The sequence below is a fragment of the Bubalus kerabau genome, chromosome 4 (assembly GCF_029407905.1).
Source record: "Bubalus kerabau isolate K-KA32 ecotype Philippines breed swamp buffalo chromosome 4, PCC_UOA_SB_1v2, whole genome shotgun sequence".
In the NCBI taxonomy this organism is placed as follows: domain Eukaryota; kingdom Metazoa; phylum Chordata; class Mammalia; order Artiodactyla; family Bovidae; genus Bubalus; species Bubalus kerabau.
In genome coordinates, this window is record NC_073627.1 from 171,434,303 (window position 1) to 171,456,017 (window position 21,715).

Consider the following 21,715-nt stretch of genomic DNA (forward strand, 5'->3'; position numbering starts at 1 on the left):
AAGCAGGACTACCATCAAAAATTTGAGACTACAGATATACTGGAGCAGGAGAATGGGAACACAATAAATGAGAGGGGTACAAATGGTGCTTCCACAGTATGTGTATACATTTTATTTCTTAATCTGGGTAGTATGGATATTTAAAACTGTACTCAGGGGCTTCCTTGGTGGCGCAGTGGTAAAGAATCTGCCTGCCAATGCAGGAGGCTCTTTGATATAGGAAGGTCCCACATGTCATGGAACAACTAAGCCCATGGGACACAACTATTGAGTCTGTGCTCTAGAACCCAAGAGTCACAACTACTGAAGCCCATGCGCCCTAGAGCTCATGCTCTGCAACAAGGGAATCCACCCCAACTAGAGAGTAGACTCTGGCTCGCTGCAACTAGAGAAAAACCCACACAGCAATGAAGACCCAGCACAGCCATAACTAACTAAATGAAATTAGTAGAATAATGTTAAACATTTCATGAAAAATAAAAAAAATTAAAAAACTATATTCACATATTTTTACAAGCTTTTCTATTAATATAATATAAAATAATATAACATCTCTAAAACAGATCAGGAAGACCCCAGAATGCTTACAACTTAGCTCTAAGAACCTGAAAGGGTAATCTTTAAAAGAAAGAACAACTAGGTAAGTAAGGAACAGAGACCTGGAAGTGTAGCATTTTCAAAGCCAAGAGAAAAAAAAGGAGGAAATAGTGAACCATGTCAAATATTTGTGAGAGGCAGAGTAAAGTTTCATACAACACCTAAAGGTATTGTTCTCTGTTTGATAAATTACTTATCTTAGAATGTACATACTATTTGCAATGACAAAGGACTTATTAACACAATAAGAAAGGATAGCAACATTTTGATATTTTATATTCAGAAACCAAAATTCTTAATCGTATTTTTAAAGTGTCCTCCTCCCACAATGCAGAACATCAATTACACCAACAGTATGTATTCAATTATTGGAATATGTGCAGTTCTGCACCTGATAGCCAAGCTTTGGCAAACTTGAATGACAGCCCCAGTTCCTATCACTTGCTATTAAAATGCTAATTACAAAGACCTTTGGCTCTGCCAAGTTGTACATATGAGTGGAGGCTGATAACAAATACAGCCCCCTTCAGTATCTACAAGGGATTGGTTCCAGGACACTCCCAGCCCCCTCAAGGATGCTCAAGTCCCTTTATAAAATGGCACACAGTATGTGCATATAATCTCTGCACATCCTCCTGTATACTTGAAATCATCTCTAAATTGCTTATAATACCTAATATGTTGTAAATGCTATGTAAATAGTTGTAAAGACAATGTAATGCTATGTAAATAGTTGCTGGTACAAGGCAAATTCAAGTTTTGCTTCTAGGAACTTTATGAAACTTTTTTTTCTCCAATTATTTTTGATCTGTGGTTTGTTGAATCCACAGATGCCAAACCTGTAGATATGGAAGGCCAAATGTATAAAACACAAAAACTTGGTTAGACTAAAACAGAAACTTTAACAATTCAGGGACATGAACTGAACAATCCACTTGACTTTTTTCAGTTATAAATAATAAAAAGCTTTTATTTTAAATTTACTGTTTTCTAGAAAATCTGGACAACTATTTGGCTAAGGATTCTTTTTTCTCACCTGTAAAATGAAGATAAACTAAATACCACTTAAAGTCTCAATTAATATTTTATGGTGTCATCTGGGAAAGAAAAATCAATCACGAAGGGTAATAAAATTTAATACCTTATCTAAATAATAAACCACATTTGAGTGCTGCAAAGCCAAAAAGTACATTAACCTAGTGATATATTCAACTAGGCTATTCATTACTTTTCCTTTTACATAAAGGTTTACTTCAAAAGTTTAGATTACTGAGACCTGATCTTAAATAAAAGAAGGAAGCTCTTCAAAGCAACATTAGCATGAGTAATGCAGAAGATTGTATTTTTATTAGTGCAAAAATGCAATTTCACACAAACTTAGCGTAATGACGAAAAGTTCTGATGTTTAAAAAACAAAATCCTCTTCTTTGAATAAAGAAAGAACATACTACCAATTCAGGCCCTTGTTTTAAAATATCACTACTTTAAAAAGGAGAAGTATTTCTCTCAAGAGCACTTATGTCAATATTCTGCTGGCTATAAATCAACTTGTTTAAACCAATGGTAATATATAAGACTACTAAATCCAGATAAATGGTTGTATGGTTTATAAAGAATGAGCAATATTCTTTAATTAATGGTAGAAAATAAATTCAATTTTAGGTATCCACTTGTTTTTGACAACTAACAGAATCTACTAATATTAAGATTCAGTTAATGAACACATTTTTGTTCCATGAGTCTCCTTTTTCTCCTGAAATCCTGAGAAAATCCAAGAAGAAATCATCTGACATATATGGATTAACAAATTAAACTTGTAACTTCAGAAAACTTGTTCTACAACCCAAAACAGAACTACTCACCAAAAGCAGCAGCCATAGGGGGTTCAAGGGATGGCTGGCCATCACCAGTGGGAAGGTCTAAGCGAGTGAAGTCTCTGCTTTTGTCATTATTATATTTCACATTAAGGCTGGTGAGCTTGGAGAAGTCAATACGCAGAGTGCAGCATGCATTATAGATATTCTGGCCATCCAGAGCCTAAAGCACGTAAGAAAGGGACTGATGTTTTGCAAGACAACAATAAATCAAGTAGCCTCTACTTTGACAAAAAGTGGCAATCAGGCATAAAGCAGAGAGGACTAAACTAAAAGCCAAAGAACTGTTATTTCCTTTTACCTTTATCACTAACTGTGTGAGCCTGAGAGAAAATGAAAATTCTATTTCTTTTTTTTTTTTTTTTGAAAATTCTATTTCTTAGTTTTTTCTTCTGTAAAGTGAAAATCTCTATTTTATCCATGGTAAGATAAGTGGAAGAGGAGAAAGGTATAAGCTTGAAAAACTATAATACATTATTGTACACTGTACTAATTATGATTATGATTATTTTAAAATGTTTAAATATATTTAAATTTAACATTTCATCTTAATTCATATTAGTGTAGTTTATATAGGTTAAGATGATATAAAGTCTTTGTAAATGGTACCTGTCAGAACCACAATATGTGATACAGTATCAACCACTTTTTTTTGTTGTTGTTGTAAATTTATTTTCTTTGAGTAACAAGATTGAGGGAAGTTTTAAGTCAGAGTAGATACAAGACCAAAAATTAGCAATCTCTTCTTTCACAATGATGAAGATCTTCCGAAGGGATATTTATAGCTACTAATGACTTCCACAAACATTTGAATTTACAAAAAATAGATACCAGAAACTAAAACACAAAAAATAAAACAAAACATAAGTGTACTAAAAAACGCTTACTTATCATAACAGTTACTGACGAGTACGCCATCGTAAAGGCACAGAACAATGCACGAGGTAGAGGACGCGGCAGACGCCACTGTCACTCCTAGCCAAGGGCCAGACACTATGTGACACACAAGGTGCTGCCCACTCAGTCTCTGTCCTCGGGAAAAAGTTAGAAATGATGCAGATACTGACACAAGACAGAATGAGAGTCAGGGACAGACCTCAGCAGGAGATGGATCAAACATAACCAAACTGAATGTGAAGCTTTATATCTTGTCAAAAGACAAGCACTTGTGTGCTAAAAACAAGACAGTATGAATTGAAAGCAGCATATTTCCTAAGATTTAATGTCTATCAATTTAGAGCTCAATGAGATTCAACAGTGAATATGGTTGCAAAAATACAGAAATCAATCAATCTTTTGCTCACTTAATAGAAGTAAATGAGGGCACTAGAGCAAAGATAATTCTATTCTATTAGTTAGATTATATCAGGAGAACTTTGTGCAACTCTAGACTTCAAATACGACAAACAGAAATGAGTCCCAGAAATATAAGAAATGATAAGGGATCTGAAACCATTTCATATCAAGAAAGAAGTAGCTTTTAGACTATAAAAAGAGCACAAGGAACAGTACATTTAAAAATGATAAATTAGTTTGTATATTTTATTACAATTAAAAAAAAACAAACAGTAAACTATAGCATAGGAGAAGACATGATGACCTTCTTTGGTATCACTAAAGTGACTATAATAACAAGTGAAAAATGAAACAAAGATCATAATTACCATTTTGGCATAATGTGCATTCAATGGGTCAGCATACTGAAGCAAGGCTTGAAACTGATTATTCTTTGTAAAGGTGATAATCTTTAAGACTGTGCCAAATTTAGAAAATATCTGGAAAAAAGTTCACATTAGGTTAAATTTAAGGGAAAAATTTAGCTAACTTATCCTTAAAAATACAACTTGATTCATAAATCTCAGTTTTAAATGAAAATAATATCCTTTATTAAAACTACTGGTACCAAAATTACTTAAATCAGGCCTAAGATGTTCATGTTCTAACACCCATACATGGCTTAAAACAGTGCCTGACATACAATAGGAACTAAATATTTAACCTATTTTATAACTTGGCATAATTGGCACAGTACTGAAACAGAAGGTTACAACAGGGATTAATTAGTGCTATGAGATAATGGTGTTGCAAAGCATATACCTGGAAATGGAAGAGTCACACACAGATCAACTATTTCAGCCTGAGAATCAGCATTTATTTCTTGAAATTTTTATAGAAAGGAAAACTACAAAATATTCAACAAAATGAAGCACAAAATGTCCAATGCTCTATTAATTCATCAAATAGTCATAGAGAATCGTTGTAAGCTCTGAAAAAAGTCAGGAGTGAACAAAATAGAAACAAGAATCTCAGCACTGGTTCGTCAATTTTAAACAACAGTACCATACTAATACAAGATCTTGATAATAGGGGAAACAGTACGTCTGTGGGGGTAAGGAGGTATATATATTCTGCTCAAAGTGTTTTGTGAACTAAAAATGCTCTAAAGAATTCTAGTAAGAAAACAAAATGTGAAACGGGAGAAAAACTAGAAAAGAGAAAGAGAACGGGGGAGGAAACCGCAGTCAAGCGCAGTTAAGCAGGAAACAGTTATCAAGTTGGCAGATACATGTCCAGATATATCTTGGCAGATATATAAAAAAGTCGCTTTAAATGCCAATGTTCTTAATACGCTAATTAAAATACATAACTGTTAGAGTGGGCTTTTTAAAAAGCACATGCAAGACCCAACTCTAGGTTATTCGAGAGAAATCCACTTTAAATATAAAGACATAAGCTAAAGAGAGAGAAAGATACACCACGCTAACACTAATTTTTAAGAAAAGCTGGCAGAGCTATATTCATTTCCTACAAGGCTGACCTCTGAAGAAAAATTATTAGGGATAATGAGGGATGCTATATAAGATAATGGGAGTCATTTATCCAAGAAGACAGAACAATCTTTAAAATGTATGTGTGTAACAAAAAAGAACCAAAATACTTAAGAAAAAAAGCTGTTAGAACTACAAAAACACTATTGTTGTTGGAGACTTTAATAATATCCCTCCAATACAGACTTATGGATAAGTCTGTATTGAGACTGTGAACAAACGTATGGATACCAAAGGGGAGAAGGGTTGGATCTAATTGACATTTATAGAATAATATATCCAATAACAGCAGAATACGCATGAACACCAAGATAGACATATTCTGAGCCATAAAGCACACTTAAATTTAAAATAATAAAAATCATACAATGTATATTCTCAATTATAGATTTAAACAAGAAACCAGTAACAGGAAAAAACACCTAGAAAATCAGAAGGAAGGAAGGAAGAAAGAAAGGAGCCTCTGCTCTTGCAAGGAAAGACAAGACAATAAATAAGCAAATAAATAACAATACCTGGTCATACAAAAGTATTTTGTTTTAAATAAAAGGGAAAGGGATGAGAGTGATGCAAGTTGGGAAGGTGCAAGGGTGCTCCAGGAAGGCCTCTCTCAAGTCTTTGGAGAAGAGGAATTAACAGAATGAGGCGAAGGTTCCTACAGAGCCCTGGTCACCAATGCTCTTACAACACTTGTTCTACTTCCCCAGCACAGAAGGTCAGGGCCAGGGTTCCTACAATGCATTATGCTTTCCTCTGACACCTCATTTTACATCTGGATTTTCATAAGACAGAAATGTGTCTTGCTTCTTAAACCTAAGTATTCCCTATGCTGGTAAAAATTTGCTGTCATTACACACTATGTATGTGTTTCCTTAATAGGCAAATATCCTGCTTTTTTATTATCAGAAAGAATGATCAAGAATAACTATCCTAGAGGACAGGCAACAAAAGATAAAATAGAAAAATTCAACTACATCAAAATTAAAACTCATGTTCACCAAGACTATCAACAGGATTGAAAAGGCAACACACAAAATGAGAGACAATATTCTTAAATCATTTATGTGATAAGAGGTAATATACAGAAATATGAAGAGAATTCCTACAAGTCAACAACAACAAAAACCCAATTTAAAAAACAGGCAAAGGATTTGAAAAGAACTTTCTCCAAAGAAAGGGCTTCCCTGATAGCTCAGTTGGTAAAGAATCCTCCTGCAATGCGGGAGACCTGGCTTTGATCCCTGGGTTGGGAAGATCCCCTGGAGAAGGAAAAGGCTATCCACTCCAGTATTCTGGCCTGGAGAATTCCATGGACAGTCCATGGGGTTGCAAAGAGTCGGACACAACTGAGCGACTTTCATTTCACTTCTCCAAAGAAGACAATCAAATAGCAACAAGCACATGAAAAGATGCTCAATGGCAACTCGTGTCCATCCACAGATGAATGAATAAACAAAACGTGGTGTATACATGTAATGGAATATTATTCAGCTTTAAAAAGGAAGGAAATTCTCACACATGCTACAATACCGATGAACCCTGAAGACACTGTTCTGTGAAATAAGCCACTCTCAAAACAGCAAATGATGAGTGACTCCACTTTTATGAGGAACCTTGTTGTTGTTTAGTTACTAAGTTGTGTCCAACTCTTAGGACCCCATGGACTCTAGCCTGCCAGGTTCCTCTGTCCATGGGATTTCCCAGGCAAGAATCCTGGAGTGGGTTGCCATTTCCTTCTCCAGGGGACCTTCTCGACCCCTAGATTGAACCTGTCTTCTATATTGGCAGGTGGATTCTTTATACCACTGAATAGAGTCAAACAATTCTTATAAGAGATCAACAAGACTCGTGAAACTAATTTGTCTTGGAAAGGATGACCAGAAAATTCCAGTCCTAAAGATGTAGTCTGAAGGCTCTCTATTGAAATTTAAGATGTTTAAAAAATATATAGTTAATTTCATTATGGTCATACTTCAGGGTTCAAAATGTTAAGACCTTAATCCCTCATATAACTCTATTTTGAAAAACACTAGGAAATTTTTGTTTCGCTCTTTTAATGAAAGGTTTGGTCTTATAACAAGTACTTCCTCAATACACCCTCATATCCTCGAGAATAAAGTTTATAAAAATACCAGGGACTTCCCTCGTGGTCCAGTGGTTAACAATCTGCCCTGCAAGGTTTGATCCCTACATTCCCCTGGTCGGGAAACTAAGAAGATCCCATATGCTGTGGAGCAACTAAGCCCGTGTGCCACAACTAGAGAGCCTGCATGCCGCAACTACTGAGCCCGGGCACCACAATGAAATATCCCATGTGCCGCAACTGAGGGCCAACACAGTCAGAGAAATAAATGAGTAACTGGAAAATGTATATGTGTGTGTGTGTTATGGTTACAGTCTCAATACAGATTTATCCATAAGACTTATCCACACTATTTACATCAACAACTACAGTAGTTCTCCAGATACACCAAGCGGTTTCAGACTTCTATGCCTACACATGTGACTTTTTCCCTGTTCCTGTATCTCTTTATATAATGCCTAGGAAATTTTCATTTATTCTCTTTCAAAACTCAGCTCAGGCAATAATGCCACCAGAAAATTCTTAGCCCCACCCAAACCTCAATAGAGTTCATTTTCTTTACCAAATATTTTTATCCCCTTCCTGGCCTCATACAAATACTTATCTTGTTGTTTTACTTATACTGTATTATACATTTGTCTATATATGTCTCCTTTAATTAGACTGAAAGTTCCTTGAAGGTATATTGCTTGTCTTGGTCATTTCGTTAGCATTGACTACAAGTCCTGGTGTATAAGAGGCACAGAGTAAAAGTTTATTATTAATTGATAAAAAAATTATACTCTGAGACCTGACTGAAGAATAATGGCAACACGCAAATTTTAAAATGATAAACATTTCTTATGCAAACTATCTTGTTAAAGAAGTAACAAGAACATAGAGTTTGCTCTAAAATTTGGGATTTTTATACTATGTTATGCTATACGACCTAGTTAATTTCCACTTAATCTTCAGATTTTGTTAATGTTTAGATCCCTTTCTCTCATTTAGTTTGAACAACAGCCTGAAGCATATCCTCCCTGGCAGATGTGTTTGGCTATATAATTTTCATCTGAATGTGCTGAGAGAATATAAATGTACTCATCTGGTTAACCATGCTCTCTAGAGCACCCTGGACTGTATTTACTGAGGAGCTACAAAGATCAATCTGATATTATTAAAGTAAGCAAACACCAATATCAGGGAATTCAGTAATGCCTTGAGTGTGATTTTTAACAACTTTTTATAATTATCAAAACATTTATTTTTAAATACATTTGGCCTCAAAAGATCAATGTTTAGGAAAGTTTAATATATATTTTTATTGATTACAAGGTCTTTGACAACTTCCCTAATAAATATACTTTGCTGTCATAAATACAAATACACAGAGACTCAACTCTTGATGTCTTGTGCATTTTAATCTTTTCAGACTTCAAAATGGGACTAATAAAATACAAGAAATCAGATTCTGGTAACATTAATCTTCAGGGTGATGAAGATTAATAAAGAGTGATAAAGAGAACTTGCCAGAAACTGAAAATGTTCACTAGTATTCACTTGAAAAAAGCATTATTCATACTAGAAATTTCTAAAATAGCAAGCACATTAGCTACAATTTGTTTACAATAGTTTTTGTAGGCAACAAAAAAGGTGACTTAAAAATTAGAATTTGGAGGCTTCCCCGGTGGCTCAGTGCTCAAGACTCTGCCTGCCAATACAGGAGACACAGGTTCGATCCCTGATCCAGGAAGACCCCACACACTGTGAATAACCAAATCTGTTTGCTGTAACTATTAAAGCTGTGCCCTAGAGCCTGGGAACCACAACTACTGAGCCCAAGGGCTGCAACTACTGAAGCCCATACAGCCCAGAGCCCGCACTCCACAACAGGAGAAGCCACTGCAATGAGAAGGCCGCGCACTGCAGTTACACAGTAGTCCCTGCTTGCCACAACCAGAAAAAAGCCCACAGAGCAACGGAGACCCAGCAGTCAAAAAGAAATAAATAAGTAATTTTTTTAAATTAGAATTTTATATTACTAGTGTCGATTCTTTTATTTAATACAGTAATAACTGATTTTTGCAAGCTATTTATCTTTATACTTCGATTCAAAAAGGACTTATCTGTCTTTCATCCTGAAGAGATTCATCTATTGGACCTCTGTTGGACATAACTAACACCATACATGATGGTACTTCAAAGTAATAGACTCCAAAAAAATACTGTTTTACCTTACTCCGTTAGTAGACAAAGAAATTTTTTAGAATGCAGGGCTGAGTTTACATAATGGATCAGTTGATGAATGCCTTCTTTACCTAGAAATACTAAGTGATGCCATTCAATCCCACAGCCTTAAGTGCCAGTCATATGCAAATCATCACCAATTTTCCAGTCCTGAATTTTTACGCTCAATACAGACTTATTTCCCAAATGTTTCTTCAACATCTCCCATTGGATGTCTAACAGGTATCTCCAATTTAAGTTGAAAATATACTCTTGATTCCCCCCCTATCTCCCACCCTTGCCCCACATCTTTTCCCCCCTCAGTCTTTACTATCTAGTATAAGATGGCTTACCAGAAGTTCACATCCACAATCTGGAAAGCATTGACCGTTACTCTCTTTCTCTTTGTAACTCACATCTACTCATCCCATCAGCACATCTTTCCAAATACATATGTAATCACCACTTCCAGTGCCCACATCCCCACCTGGGTTACCACCATCTCTCATTTGGACTATGCTAAGAGCCTTCACTTATGCCTATTTGTGTGTGTTAGTCACTTAGTCGTGTCTGACTCTTTGCGACGCCATGGACTGTAGCCCACCAGGGTCCTCTGTCCGTGGAATTCTCCAGGCAAGAATACTGGAGTGGGTTGCTGTTTCTTTCTCCATCACTTATGCCTATAGTTCATTCTTAACATAGCAAACAAGAGCAATTCTGTTAAAACATTCAGCCTGTCATCTCACTCCTCTGCTCAAAACCCTCCATGGATTCCTATTTCACTCAGTGTAAAGATTATAAAGGCTCTGCATCATCAAGTCTTAACCCATTCTCTGAGCCTATCAGTCACAGCTTTCATATTTTTTTATATCCAATGACAGTCTTTTTTCTGATATTTGAATACATTAAGCACACTTCCATTTTAGGGACTTTGCACTTGCTGTTCTTTCTGACTAGATCATTATTCTACCACATAAACACATAATTTAACACCTTCACATTCTTCAGGCTTCTGCTCAAATGTCTTCATATTGTAAATACTTCCATCACCTGAAACTTCTCTCATCTGAAAGAGCACCATTCCCATCTCAGTTACTCTTAACTCCCCTACCATGAGCTAAAGGAAAAACACTAGCTTCCATAGATGTTAGCAGTTTAGCTAATGTCAACTCTTCAGCAGAGAATACAGAAAAATTTGCTAATTATAACATGTGCAACCAACTCCATGTATTTCCCAATCACAGTATTTATCACATTTCACGCTATTACTTACATCTTACCCAGAAGGCCATAAGAGCAAGGATCTGTTTCTTACAAAGCAAATGCCAGCTTCTTATTAGCATCTAGTAAGTACAGCGATCACTTCTTGAGCGCTTACTATGTAACAGGCACTGCTTTAAGTGCTTTAAATGCATCAACCCATGAAATCCTCATAACAAATGTATAAAAGAGATACCATCTTCATCCCCATTATATAAATAAGAAAAAGACATAAAAGCAGCAAGTTTCTTGCCCAAGGTTATGGAGGTAGTAAGTGGGGGAGCTAGGGTTCAAAGCAGCTCTAGAAACTGTATCCTTTATTACTTTGCTATACTATACTTAAATTGGCTAATGGAATAGAGTGCCAGGGGTAAGGGCTTAGTTAATGCAATTAGAGAAAGACACTCTGAGGAGGTGAATTTGAGCTGAAAATGGAATGATGTAGATTCAGCTAAGTGGCTAGGCCTAAGAAACAGAAGACAGAAACGGACTAAGACAGAAATAAGAAGAGGAAGAGGAAGAGGGTCAAAGAACCAGAAAAGCCAGGGTGCTAAATAAGCAGAACAGTCAGGAAGTGAGGTTACAGAGACATTGAGAGGTCTGGATATGGGGGCATTAAGGGCCCTGGTAAGGAATTTTGCTTTTTCCAACAGTAGTGTGACGGACAGAGAAGGCAATGGCACCCCACTCCAGTACTCTTGCCTGGAGAATCCCATGGATGGAGGAGCCTGGTAGGCAGCAGTCCATGGGGTCGCTGAGGGTCGGACATGACTGAGCAACTTCACTTTCACTTTTCACTTTCATGCATTGGAGAAGGAAATGGCAACCCACTCCAGTGTTCTTGCCTGGAGAATCCCAGGGACGGGGAGCCTGGTAGGCTGCCGTCTCTGGGGTTGCACAGAGTCAGACACGACTGAAGCGACTTAGCAGCAGCAGTGTGACGGAGGATTAAACAAGAGACTGCTATAACTAAACGGCTGAGAGTCCTATCCCAGTGGTTACCATTGAAGACTCAGAAATACTTCTCTTCACTTGAAGGACCCATGATCTTTAGAGAAAGAAACAAGGTTTGTTACTGGTCTCAGTGAGGTGACAAACGGAATAACAGAACAGGCCACACAACCGGGGCCAAGCTCACTGCTGACGGACGGCGATGTTGAGCCACAGGCGCAATAACAGCTTCTGTGAAGCAACAGAAGTTAGCAGCAGCAGCTACCGTGCTACAGGGGCAAAGCAAACAAAAAGTGCTGATGGACCACAGAGAGCTCGATGCTACTTGGTGGGATAAACAGAAAAAACGAAAATTCATCAGGACACAGAAGCCAATCAATTAAGTAACTGCTGAACCCTTTTAGGAAACAACAGTGGCTATGAATACCACTGCTAGAGCCCTCCACAGGACACGCTTCACAAACATACATATTTAGAAAATGGTACTCAGGAAACTATTATAGGGAATAGAGTAGGCATAAGAAGTGGTATATTTTGATATTTACATGCACAGCATGTGAACCATGGGCTGTGCTTAGTCACTCAGTCATGTCCAATTCTTTGCGACCCCATGGACTGTAGCCCACCAGGCTCCTCTGTCAATGGGGATTCTCCAGGCAAGAATATTGAAGTGGGTTGACCTCCTCCAGGGGATCTTCCCAACCCAGGGATCGAACCCAGGTCTCTCGCATTGCATGTGGATTCTTTACTGTCTGAGCCATCAGGGAAGCCCAACATGAACCATATAAGGAAATGTATCTGAGCTCTTATCACCAGTTGGTACAGTGACAGTGGGGAAAGTAACAACTTCTAAGGTCCCCAGTTCCCTTATTTGTACAATGTGAGAACAGGAGAGGATACATTTCAATTCTTAGATGTAAGTGCACACATACGACCCCCCATGACTCTTCATTCAGTAGTACAAATCCAAAGTTTTAGAAAACAGTTAAAATGATTCTAAATTGGCCTAGGGTTATGCTGTTTAATATTATATATATTGAGATATAAATGTGAAAATAAGCATATGTTTCAGTGTTTTAAAATAATTTTTATATATAGGTTGTTAAGTATAATGAAATGGAATACTGGAGCTGACATCAGGAGGCTTGAATACTGACTGGTTCTTCAATTATTCTTTACAATACTCAACAATTATCGGAGATTTAGTTTTATTCATTACAAAATTATGTAATAACTAGCTGACAGATCTTGCCTTAAATTCCGTCTCTTCACAGTAGGCCATGATGTGCTACACTGCCTCTTATCAAGACGGTTTAGACATAGTAATGGATAGTCTATGAAAGTTATGTTGAGAGTCAGTATTTAACTTGATACTTCCATATTACATGTGAAGTTACTCATATCTTCCTTTTAAAGTTTTAAAAATAAAAGTGCTCAAATGTATGGAGGAATCTATAGAAATAGATTTGTTGTTTTCTATATTGATGTTACTTTCTCAGGAATAACTAGTACCAATTTTTTTTTATAGGAGTCTATAAAAGAGAGTCTATAGGAGACCAGTAACAAACCTTGTTTCTTTCTCTAAAGATCATGGGTCCTTCAAGTGAAGAGAAGTATTTCTGAGTCTTCAATGGTAACCACTGGGATAGGACTCTCAGCCGTTTAGTTATAGCAGTCTCTTGTTTAATCCTCCGTCACACTGCTGCTGCTAAGTCGCTTCAGTCGTGTCTGACTCTGTGCAACCCCAGAGACGGCAGCCTACCAGGCTCCCCGTCCCTGGGATTCTCCAGGCAAGAACACTGGAGTGGGTTGCCATTTCCTTCTCCAATGCAGGAAAGTGAAAGTGAAAGTGAAGTCGCTCAGTCATGTCCGACCCTCATTTGTTCATTTTCATGCTTAGGTATAAAAACACAGAATTCTTACACACCTTTTTAAATCAAGTATTTAGGTTAGAAAAAGGAGGCTTTCAAAAACTATCTCTAATTGACACTATTCCTTGCATGAAACAGGATGCTGAAGACTTTCATTATTTAAGTAAATATATTAACCAGAATCAACAACCTGAAAAACTAAAGACGGAAAACATTAAAAGTTACAGAGGTCATATTTGACTCTGCTGTCATAAGAGTGTTCCTTACCTGATGAAGAACTTCCAGGGTAACAGGATAAAAGAGGTTTTCAATAATTATTCGGAGCACAGGGCTCTGCCCAGGTAGGAATGTGCCTTCACTGGTAGGCGCTCCAGGAAGGGCCAGACTTCCTGACTGGACCGCACTGACAGCCTGCAGTGCAGCTTGGGCTCTCTATGTAACAATCCAAAACGAGAACTTGTGGTTACACAGACACATTATACAATCCTTAGTTGATGTAAATTAATATGAAGTACTATGGTTAAATAAAAATATACATATCTGTTAAACTTTCTCTGGATGCATATATCCTAATATTGTAATCAGTCAAGAATCAAAAGTCTTGTTTTCTTATCACAGTGACACAATATTTAATAAAGTTGCTTAAATTTACTTGAATAAATGAAAAAACTACAGCCAAAAAAGAAGAAAACTTGTATGTAACTTTCATATCCTAATTTTTTAACGACAAAAGGGACGAAAGCAATGTGAAAGTAACATTAAAGACCACTTTAAAAAAAATCACTCAAATCCCTCTTCTTTTTTCCTCTCTGAACAACTGAGTTCTAAAACCTCTGGGTGGCATATGATAGGCATAAACATGGAGGAGCTGTGGTGGTTCAGAGTGGGGCAGGGAGGGCATCCTGGCATGAAGCATCAGAGCCTGAGCAAAAAGAGGAAGGCATCCATCTGCCTGGCAAGGGGAACCTGAGCCCAAACAAGGTAAGCAAGGCATCTGTGAGTGGGCGGCTCACTGCCAGCTGCCAGAACCTGGGGAGCATAACAAGGGTAAGAAAGATACCCAGAGGAGAGCAGCCTAGCCAGGATTATCAGAGCCCAGGGAGAGTCAAGAAGAGGGCCACAGAGAATTGGGTGCTTCCCCTGTGGCTCACTGTTAAAGAATCCACCTGCAATGCAGGAGACATGGGTTCGATCCCTGGGTCGGGAAGATCCTCTGGAGAAGAGAATAGCTACCCACTCCTCCAGTATTCTTGCCTGGGAAATCCCATGGGCAGAGGAGTCTGGCGGGCTACAGTCTATGGAGTCACAAAAGAGTTGGACACTACTTAGCAACTAACAAGCAGCCGCAGGGAATAGGTAGCCAATGCAGTAAAGATAATTCGAGTAGGGAGGGAGTTCTAAGGAGGGGCAGCCTGGTATGAGATGTTAGAACCCAAGAAAAGGAAGGCAGAAAAGTTTCTAAATATGATGCTCTATTAAAAGGAACCGGGATGCTCTAAAAAATGTCTAGGTCTAAAACTGGAGCAGGAAAGCATAAGATGAGTGTACATTTCCAGTTTTGTGGGGTTTTCTTGTTGTTGTTTTGTATCAGAATGCAAAACAGTTTTCAAAGAACAACAGCAGCAAGCCAAAAGGACACAGAAGACAGCCTGAAAGGGGCTCCCACTGGCATTATTTGAGAACCAAAATAGTGACTGTAACAAATAAAAGCCCATCAGATAAAACAGGAAACCTGCAAGTCCACAGGCTGATAAAAATTGACAACTGATAAGGAAAAGTCTATTTACACTGCTAAAGTACCTCCCCTCAAATACTCTTCTTTCCCCCTTTGTATAACTTTATACTAGAGAAGCCAGGCAAACAGCAGTCAAATCAAGTGATCAAAGAGCACACCATCAGCAACGCAGCAAATTGAAATTATGTGCCACCTGCTATGATGCAATGAGAAGAAAAGAGCATTACTTCTGTGATGTTCCTGTCAAAGCTGCATACACTGAATCTTATCACAAGGAAACATCAGACAAACTCAAATTGAGGGATAGCCTAGTAGATGAGTAGCCCATAATTTTCAAAAGTATCAAGGTTATGAAAGCAAAAAAAAAAAGAAAAAATAACTTAACTGTTTCAGATAAAGGGAGACTAGAAGATATGATTTCTAAATGGAACATGCAACTCTGAATAATGCTTATTCTGCTAGAACAAACATCACTGGGACAACTGGCAAAACTTGAATCCGGGCTGAGGGTTGGAGGGAAGTAATACATCAGTGTTAATTTCCTGATTTTGACCAGTGTATTCTGGTTTGTAAAAGAATATCCTTCTTTGAAGGAAATGCACACTGAAAGTTTGGCCAATGAAGACAGGCCAGGTTAATAGTTTTTCCCCAAACGCCTCAAGTAATCAGAATGTCTTCGTATTATATTTACGACTCTTTTTAAAAATTTTGTGACTGCCTCAAAATTTAAAACAATTATTCAAGTGAAAAGGGGGAACTGAAGAGAAAAAAAGCATGGTTAATAATTAAGCTAATAATTAGTGAAATTAAATGCAAGTTTAATCAATCTTGTGTTCTGTACTTATAATTCCCTAACAATAGTGATAATGAATAAAATGTTTATGCCAAAAAAATGAAAAAACATCCCACCACTTTAATGCAGATTCTTTCATTTCTACATCTTGTATTCACTTGAAATTTTAAAGATCATAGTATTGTGTCACAGTTCTTTGTTATTTTATATTAACATTTATTTTGTTTTCATGACTTTAATTTTAGTTGACTATTATGCCACCTTTCAAAAGTGGGATGAGTAGCTTTTTAACATTTTGTTATGAAAAATAACATTAAAATAAATGTCTTTCTGAAAAGTGGCAGTCTTTTCTGTATGCTTAATAACTGAACAACTTCCACTTTTGTACTTATAATACAACTCTTTTTTAAACTGTTTAACAACATTTTTATGCCATATAAAGACTTTTATGTATCAAGTAATACTCAAACTGCCAAATGTTCAGTTTCCAAATAATCTCTGAGAACAATATATGAATAATTTGAATATATCATTAAATACATATGCCCCTGCAAAGTGAAGTGTGTGATACTGAGCACCCCAATTCTGCTTCACACGTAGCAGTTTATCTATTTTATACTGGGCTCTCCAGGAAGATTTTATTTGGAAAACAGGGTTGTACTGCTTTTAAATTTGAAAATTGGCTCACAGTCCCACTTTAAGCCTTTAAATAGGCAATGATGAGGTTTGGAGGTCATTCAAAAAAGACTCAATTAACACAGGGATTAGCATTAGCAAACAAGAACATTAAAGTAGTTATTGTATCTACATCAAGTGCTCTCGCATGCACACACACACGAAAGGTTAAGTAGAGACATGGAGACAGTATTGTTCAATAGAATTTCCTGTGATAAGGAAAATATTCGACATCTACAATATATTGGATATTAGTCACTGGTGGCTAGTGAGCACTTGAAATGTACCTAGTGCAACTGAGGAACTGAATTTTTTATTTTTAATTTATTTAAATTTATTCACATTTAACTAGCAGCTGAGGGGTTCCCAGGTGGCTCAGTGGTAAAGAATTCACATGCCAGTGCAGGAGATTTGGGTTCAATCCCTGGGCAGGGAAGATCCCCTGGAGGAGGGCATGGCAATACACTCCAGTATTCTTGCCTGGGGAATTCCATGGATGGAGGAGCGTGGCAGGCTACAGTCCACAGGATCACAACAGAGTCAGACACGACTTAGTGACTAAAGAAGAACAAGCAAGCAGTTACCATATTAAACCTACTGAACAACAAGTGAGCAGTTACTCACAACTTTAGAATGTTTAGGAAAAAACATCAACACAGTGAGGCTCTCAGTGGAGTAATGGTTCCTTTTTCTCTCACATCAGGAGAGAAAAAGGAACCATTATTCAAGATTTAATCATCCTATCAAAACTAAGCCTGAATAACTGAAAGTAAATGTAACCTTTTTGGCCACATTGTGTGGCTTGTGGGATCTTAGTACCAAGTGTTTAGTCCTAAGCACTGAACCGCCAGGGAATTCCCAACCTCACTGACTCTACTTCCTTATCTACCAATCATTCAATCAGTTCTTTTTATTAAATAATTCTATATATATGCTTACTACTGCTATATTACAGTTATTGTTGCTATTGTTGCTGTTTCTCTTCCTCCACTCCTTCTTCTTTGGCATAAGAGATCACACTGCAGAAATATGAGAAGATATGGTATATACTGTTTTAATCATTCTACAGTTGTCAATATACTCCGCATTAGTACTTCACAGAGCACTGAGTACAAAAGTCTCCGCATAGCAGGCATGCAAAAAAAATTATTTTGACAATAAAAATCTGAGAAAGATTTGTTTAATAAGTAACTCTAGTTTCAATTTTTAATTAGGCAAAAATATTGAAGGATGAAAATGAAAAGTAGAGGGACATGCTTCACTGAGGACAAAAGAAAAGTGAGGGGGAGAAAAAAGAAATGTCTTCTTAATATGAAGAGAGAGTTCAGGTACACAGAAGACATATTTTCTGTGTATCTGATGCTAAACATTATAAGGCAGCAGAATTCTTATTATGGGAGATAATTTTTCAACGTTTCAGCCACAAACCCTCTGGAATGGTTACATTAACTAGTAGTAAAGGAAACAGCAGTATTGTGATGGAAAAACCAACATATACTTATTGAGGTTGGGAACGTATATATACTTCATGTAAAATTTAAATATGCCTAGAAAATATGGCAACCCACTCCAGTGTTCTTGCCTGGAGAATCCCAGGGATGAGGGAGCCTGGTGGGCTGCAGTCTATGGGGTCGCACAGAGTCGGACACAACTGAAGCGACTTAGCAGCAGCAGTAGCAGAAAAATAAAGAAGGTATTTCTAAAGTTGAGATAGAAATGAATATACAACAAAATTCACAGATCTTTAAATGTTCAGTTTGATGATTCTGGGGGAAATATTTTAAGGAAAAAATTTTCCAGGGTCATTATTTTGCAAATTTATAAATTTCTACCTACAAGATCAAGAAAAACTGTCTATACAAAAATGACTGCTACTAATACAACCATTTCTCAAATGCTGCACCTCAAAAATACCACCTAAAATTTTTAGCTCTAATTTTAGTTTAAAGCAAGGGAGGGAAATAGTTGATATTCACCTGACCCTCTGCTAAGCATGTCCATAAGTATGTTTTGGGATATCTTACTATTCAGAGAAGAAAAGAGAATGAAACAGTAATTTATCAGCTTCTGAGGGCTGTCAGAATAAAAAAACATCTGGTACCTCTCATTAATATGTATGTAAACAGGTACCTTCAATTTTGACTTCAGCTTTTGTGTAGGACTCTGAATAAAAGAAAACTATTATTTTATCAAAAGTCAATGCAAAAAACGGACAAAAGTAACAAAATGGCAAGGGTACCGGGAAGAAATCAAGGCTATCTAAGAATAAACTAGGTCATTTGGGCTGGCTTTGGTTGCCAAGCAACTGGGATTTCTCACTGTTTTCCTTTAGAATAATCCAGTCTTTAAGAGTTTTATTAACTTGTTTGTTTCTTCTTCAAGACTTAAACATAATTAGGAATCACACTAATGACAAAAATGCATGACTTATACAAAAGAGAACTGAAAATTCTACTGAGAGATAGGAAATAAAATATAACTTCCTCCTCAAAAGGATTAGTTAGCGATATAGATATGTTACTTATCTCCATATTAATCTATAAAATCAACCCAATTCAACCGTGTTTTGGGGGTGTTAGGAGTTATCAAAATAATTCTAATATATCCTGAGAAATAAACAAAACCTATTATCCATTTAATTTCTAAAAAGAGAGGGGAAAGAATTGAGCCTTGTCCTACAGTAGGTTAAGCCACAGGGACACTGAAACAGGAACGGAACAGAATGGAATCCAAAAGGTAATCCAGATTAGACACAGACCGCATACCACGTGAGCAGCACACACATGAGGGTAGATGGAGGTCACACAAGCAAAATGTGTAGTCATGTCTAACAAGTATATTTATGCATGTTGTAAGCAGGCAAAGCCTGTGTACAGAAAAGTAGAACATGACAAAGGACAAGTTTTACATGAGTGGATAATAAATGGGTTACTCAACCACAACAAAAGAGAAACTGGTCAGCGGAGTAAGTGAAAGACCCTAGCCTCCCTCTCCACCCACAGAACAGTCTTAACAAAGATTTAAACACTAAAATAAAGACAACCAAAACATTAACGTATAAGAAAATATAGGTAGAAAAAAACTTTTTAATCTTGCTATACTGGGTTTTTATGAGTATGGTACCCATGTCAGAGATCGCAACACAACTTAAGAGATTTGACTCTTACATAAAAATAATTTAAAAACTGAATTAGCAAACAAAATCCAGAGACGGAAAACAGAATGGCAGCTGCCAGTGGGGGTAGGGGGAAATGAGAAGTCAGTATTTAATGGGTACAGAGTTTCAGTCTGGGAAGACAAAAAAGTCCTGGAGATGGATGGTGGTGATAGGTTGGGCATTTTGAGTGTATTTAATGCCACTGAAGTGTTATTCACTAGCTTAGTAATTTCTGACTCTTTGCAACCCCACATACTGTAGCCCACCAGGCTCCTCTCTCCATGGAATTCTCCTGGCAAGATTACTGGAGCGGGTAGCCATTTGCTTCTCCAGAGTATCTTCCTGACCCAGAGAATGAATCAAGTCTCCTTCATTTCAGGCAACTTCTTTACTGTCTGAGCCACCAGGGAATGCCACTGAATCATACAGTTAAAAATGATTAAAATGGTAAATCTCATATATGTATTTTATCACAAATGAAAAAATGGGGAGGAAAACTGCATTAACAGAAATCACTGTAAATACTTCACAAGTTATTACATAAAAGTAAGTAAAACAATAAGATATAATTTGTTAACTATCATATTAACAAAAATGGACAGGAAAATCGCTTGCTCATATATTATCAGTGGCACCGTAAATCAGCAAATAATCTTTACAGAAAGCAATATTGCAATGTATATCAAAACATAAAACATACACAGGCTAAGTACCAGCAATTCTGTTGCCAGAAACAAAAACTACAAGATAATGCTGCAACTGTGCCAAGATATATAAGAATGCTACTATATACTATAGTACTATTTGTAAAAGCATATCATTGCAAACAATCTCAATGTCTATTAACAAGAAACTGGATAAATTATGGCTGTCCTTTTGAAGCAAGTATTATGCAGTCATTTAAAAATGATGAAGTAATAAAAAGTAAAATAAAAAGTATGAAGTAATTGTGTATTTCTTCTCATGAAACATCACTGACCTACTGTAGAGAAAAAATAATAGCTCTTAAAACATTAGGATTCCACTGGTGTAAAATTATATACATAGACAAAACCTGAATAGAGAAGGGTACACAGTAAAATGTTTGCAAAATGTTAATCAGTTATACCTAGGTAGCTGGATTGTCTTTTGTTTTTTATTTTTCTGGACTTTCTGAATGTTTTACCATGAGCATGTATCCTACTTACAAGGCAATGTTTTACTTTAAAAATTTTATATATTTAAAAATATCTAACATTTCATTTACTCAAGTTTAGATAATTTATTATATGTCATTAATATGTCTTAGAATAAGTTAAGGATTGGATGCAGGAAATGTCATTGTTTTTTAAAATGTGGAAAACTGTAATTTAAATTCAGCAGCTTGTATTATAGTGACTTTCAACACAGAAACAAAGAGCTGAAGGAGTTCTTTTGCCTAGGGCAAGACTATCAGGGCCAAACAATGCTCTCAGCATAATATAAAACCTATTTTTTAAAATGTACTTGCTTCGTGGATAATTTTTTCCTACCCTTAAATTACTTCAAATTACTATTTTAACTACTTAAAAAATCAACCTGGAGAGACAAAAAAGTTTCAGTATGAATTATATCAAAACTGGAAAATGAGGTAAGAAATGTTCATATTCTATATTCCACATTTATCTTGGAGAGTTAAAAATCATTTAATGAACATATTTATATAAA

The 21,715-nt window shown here is 36.6% G+C and overlaps 1 protein-coding gene across 5 annotated transcripts in view; it reads right to left on the reverse strand.

Moving 5' to 3' along the window:
- The window catches only part of PTBP3 (polypyrimidine tract binding protein 3), a 91,000-nt gene that overhangs the window by 23,256 nt on the left and 46,029 nt on the right, over positions 1–21,715 (reverse strand). For 4 of the 5 annotated variants that reach the window (XM_055579323.1, XM_055579322.1, XM_055579326.1 and 1 more), the window contains 3 exons: positions 13,937–14,101; positions 4,136–4,246; positions 2,460–2,634 (listed from right to left, as the gene is read on the reverse strand). In XM_055579323.1, the coding sequence (XP_055435298.1) occupies positions 2,460–2,634; positions 4,136–4,246; positions 13,937–14,101 (451 nt within the window). The remainder of the gene's footprint in view (positions 1–2,459; positions 2,635–4,135; positions 4,247–13,936; positions 14,102–21,715) is intronic. The other variant, XM_055579324.1, reaches the window with a different exon arrangement.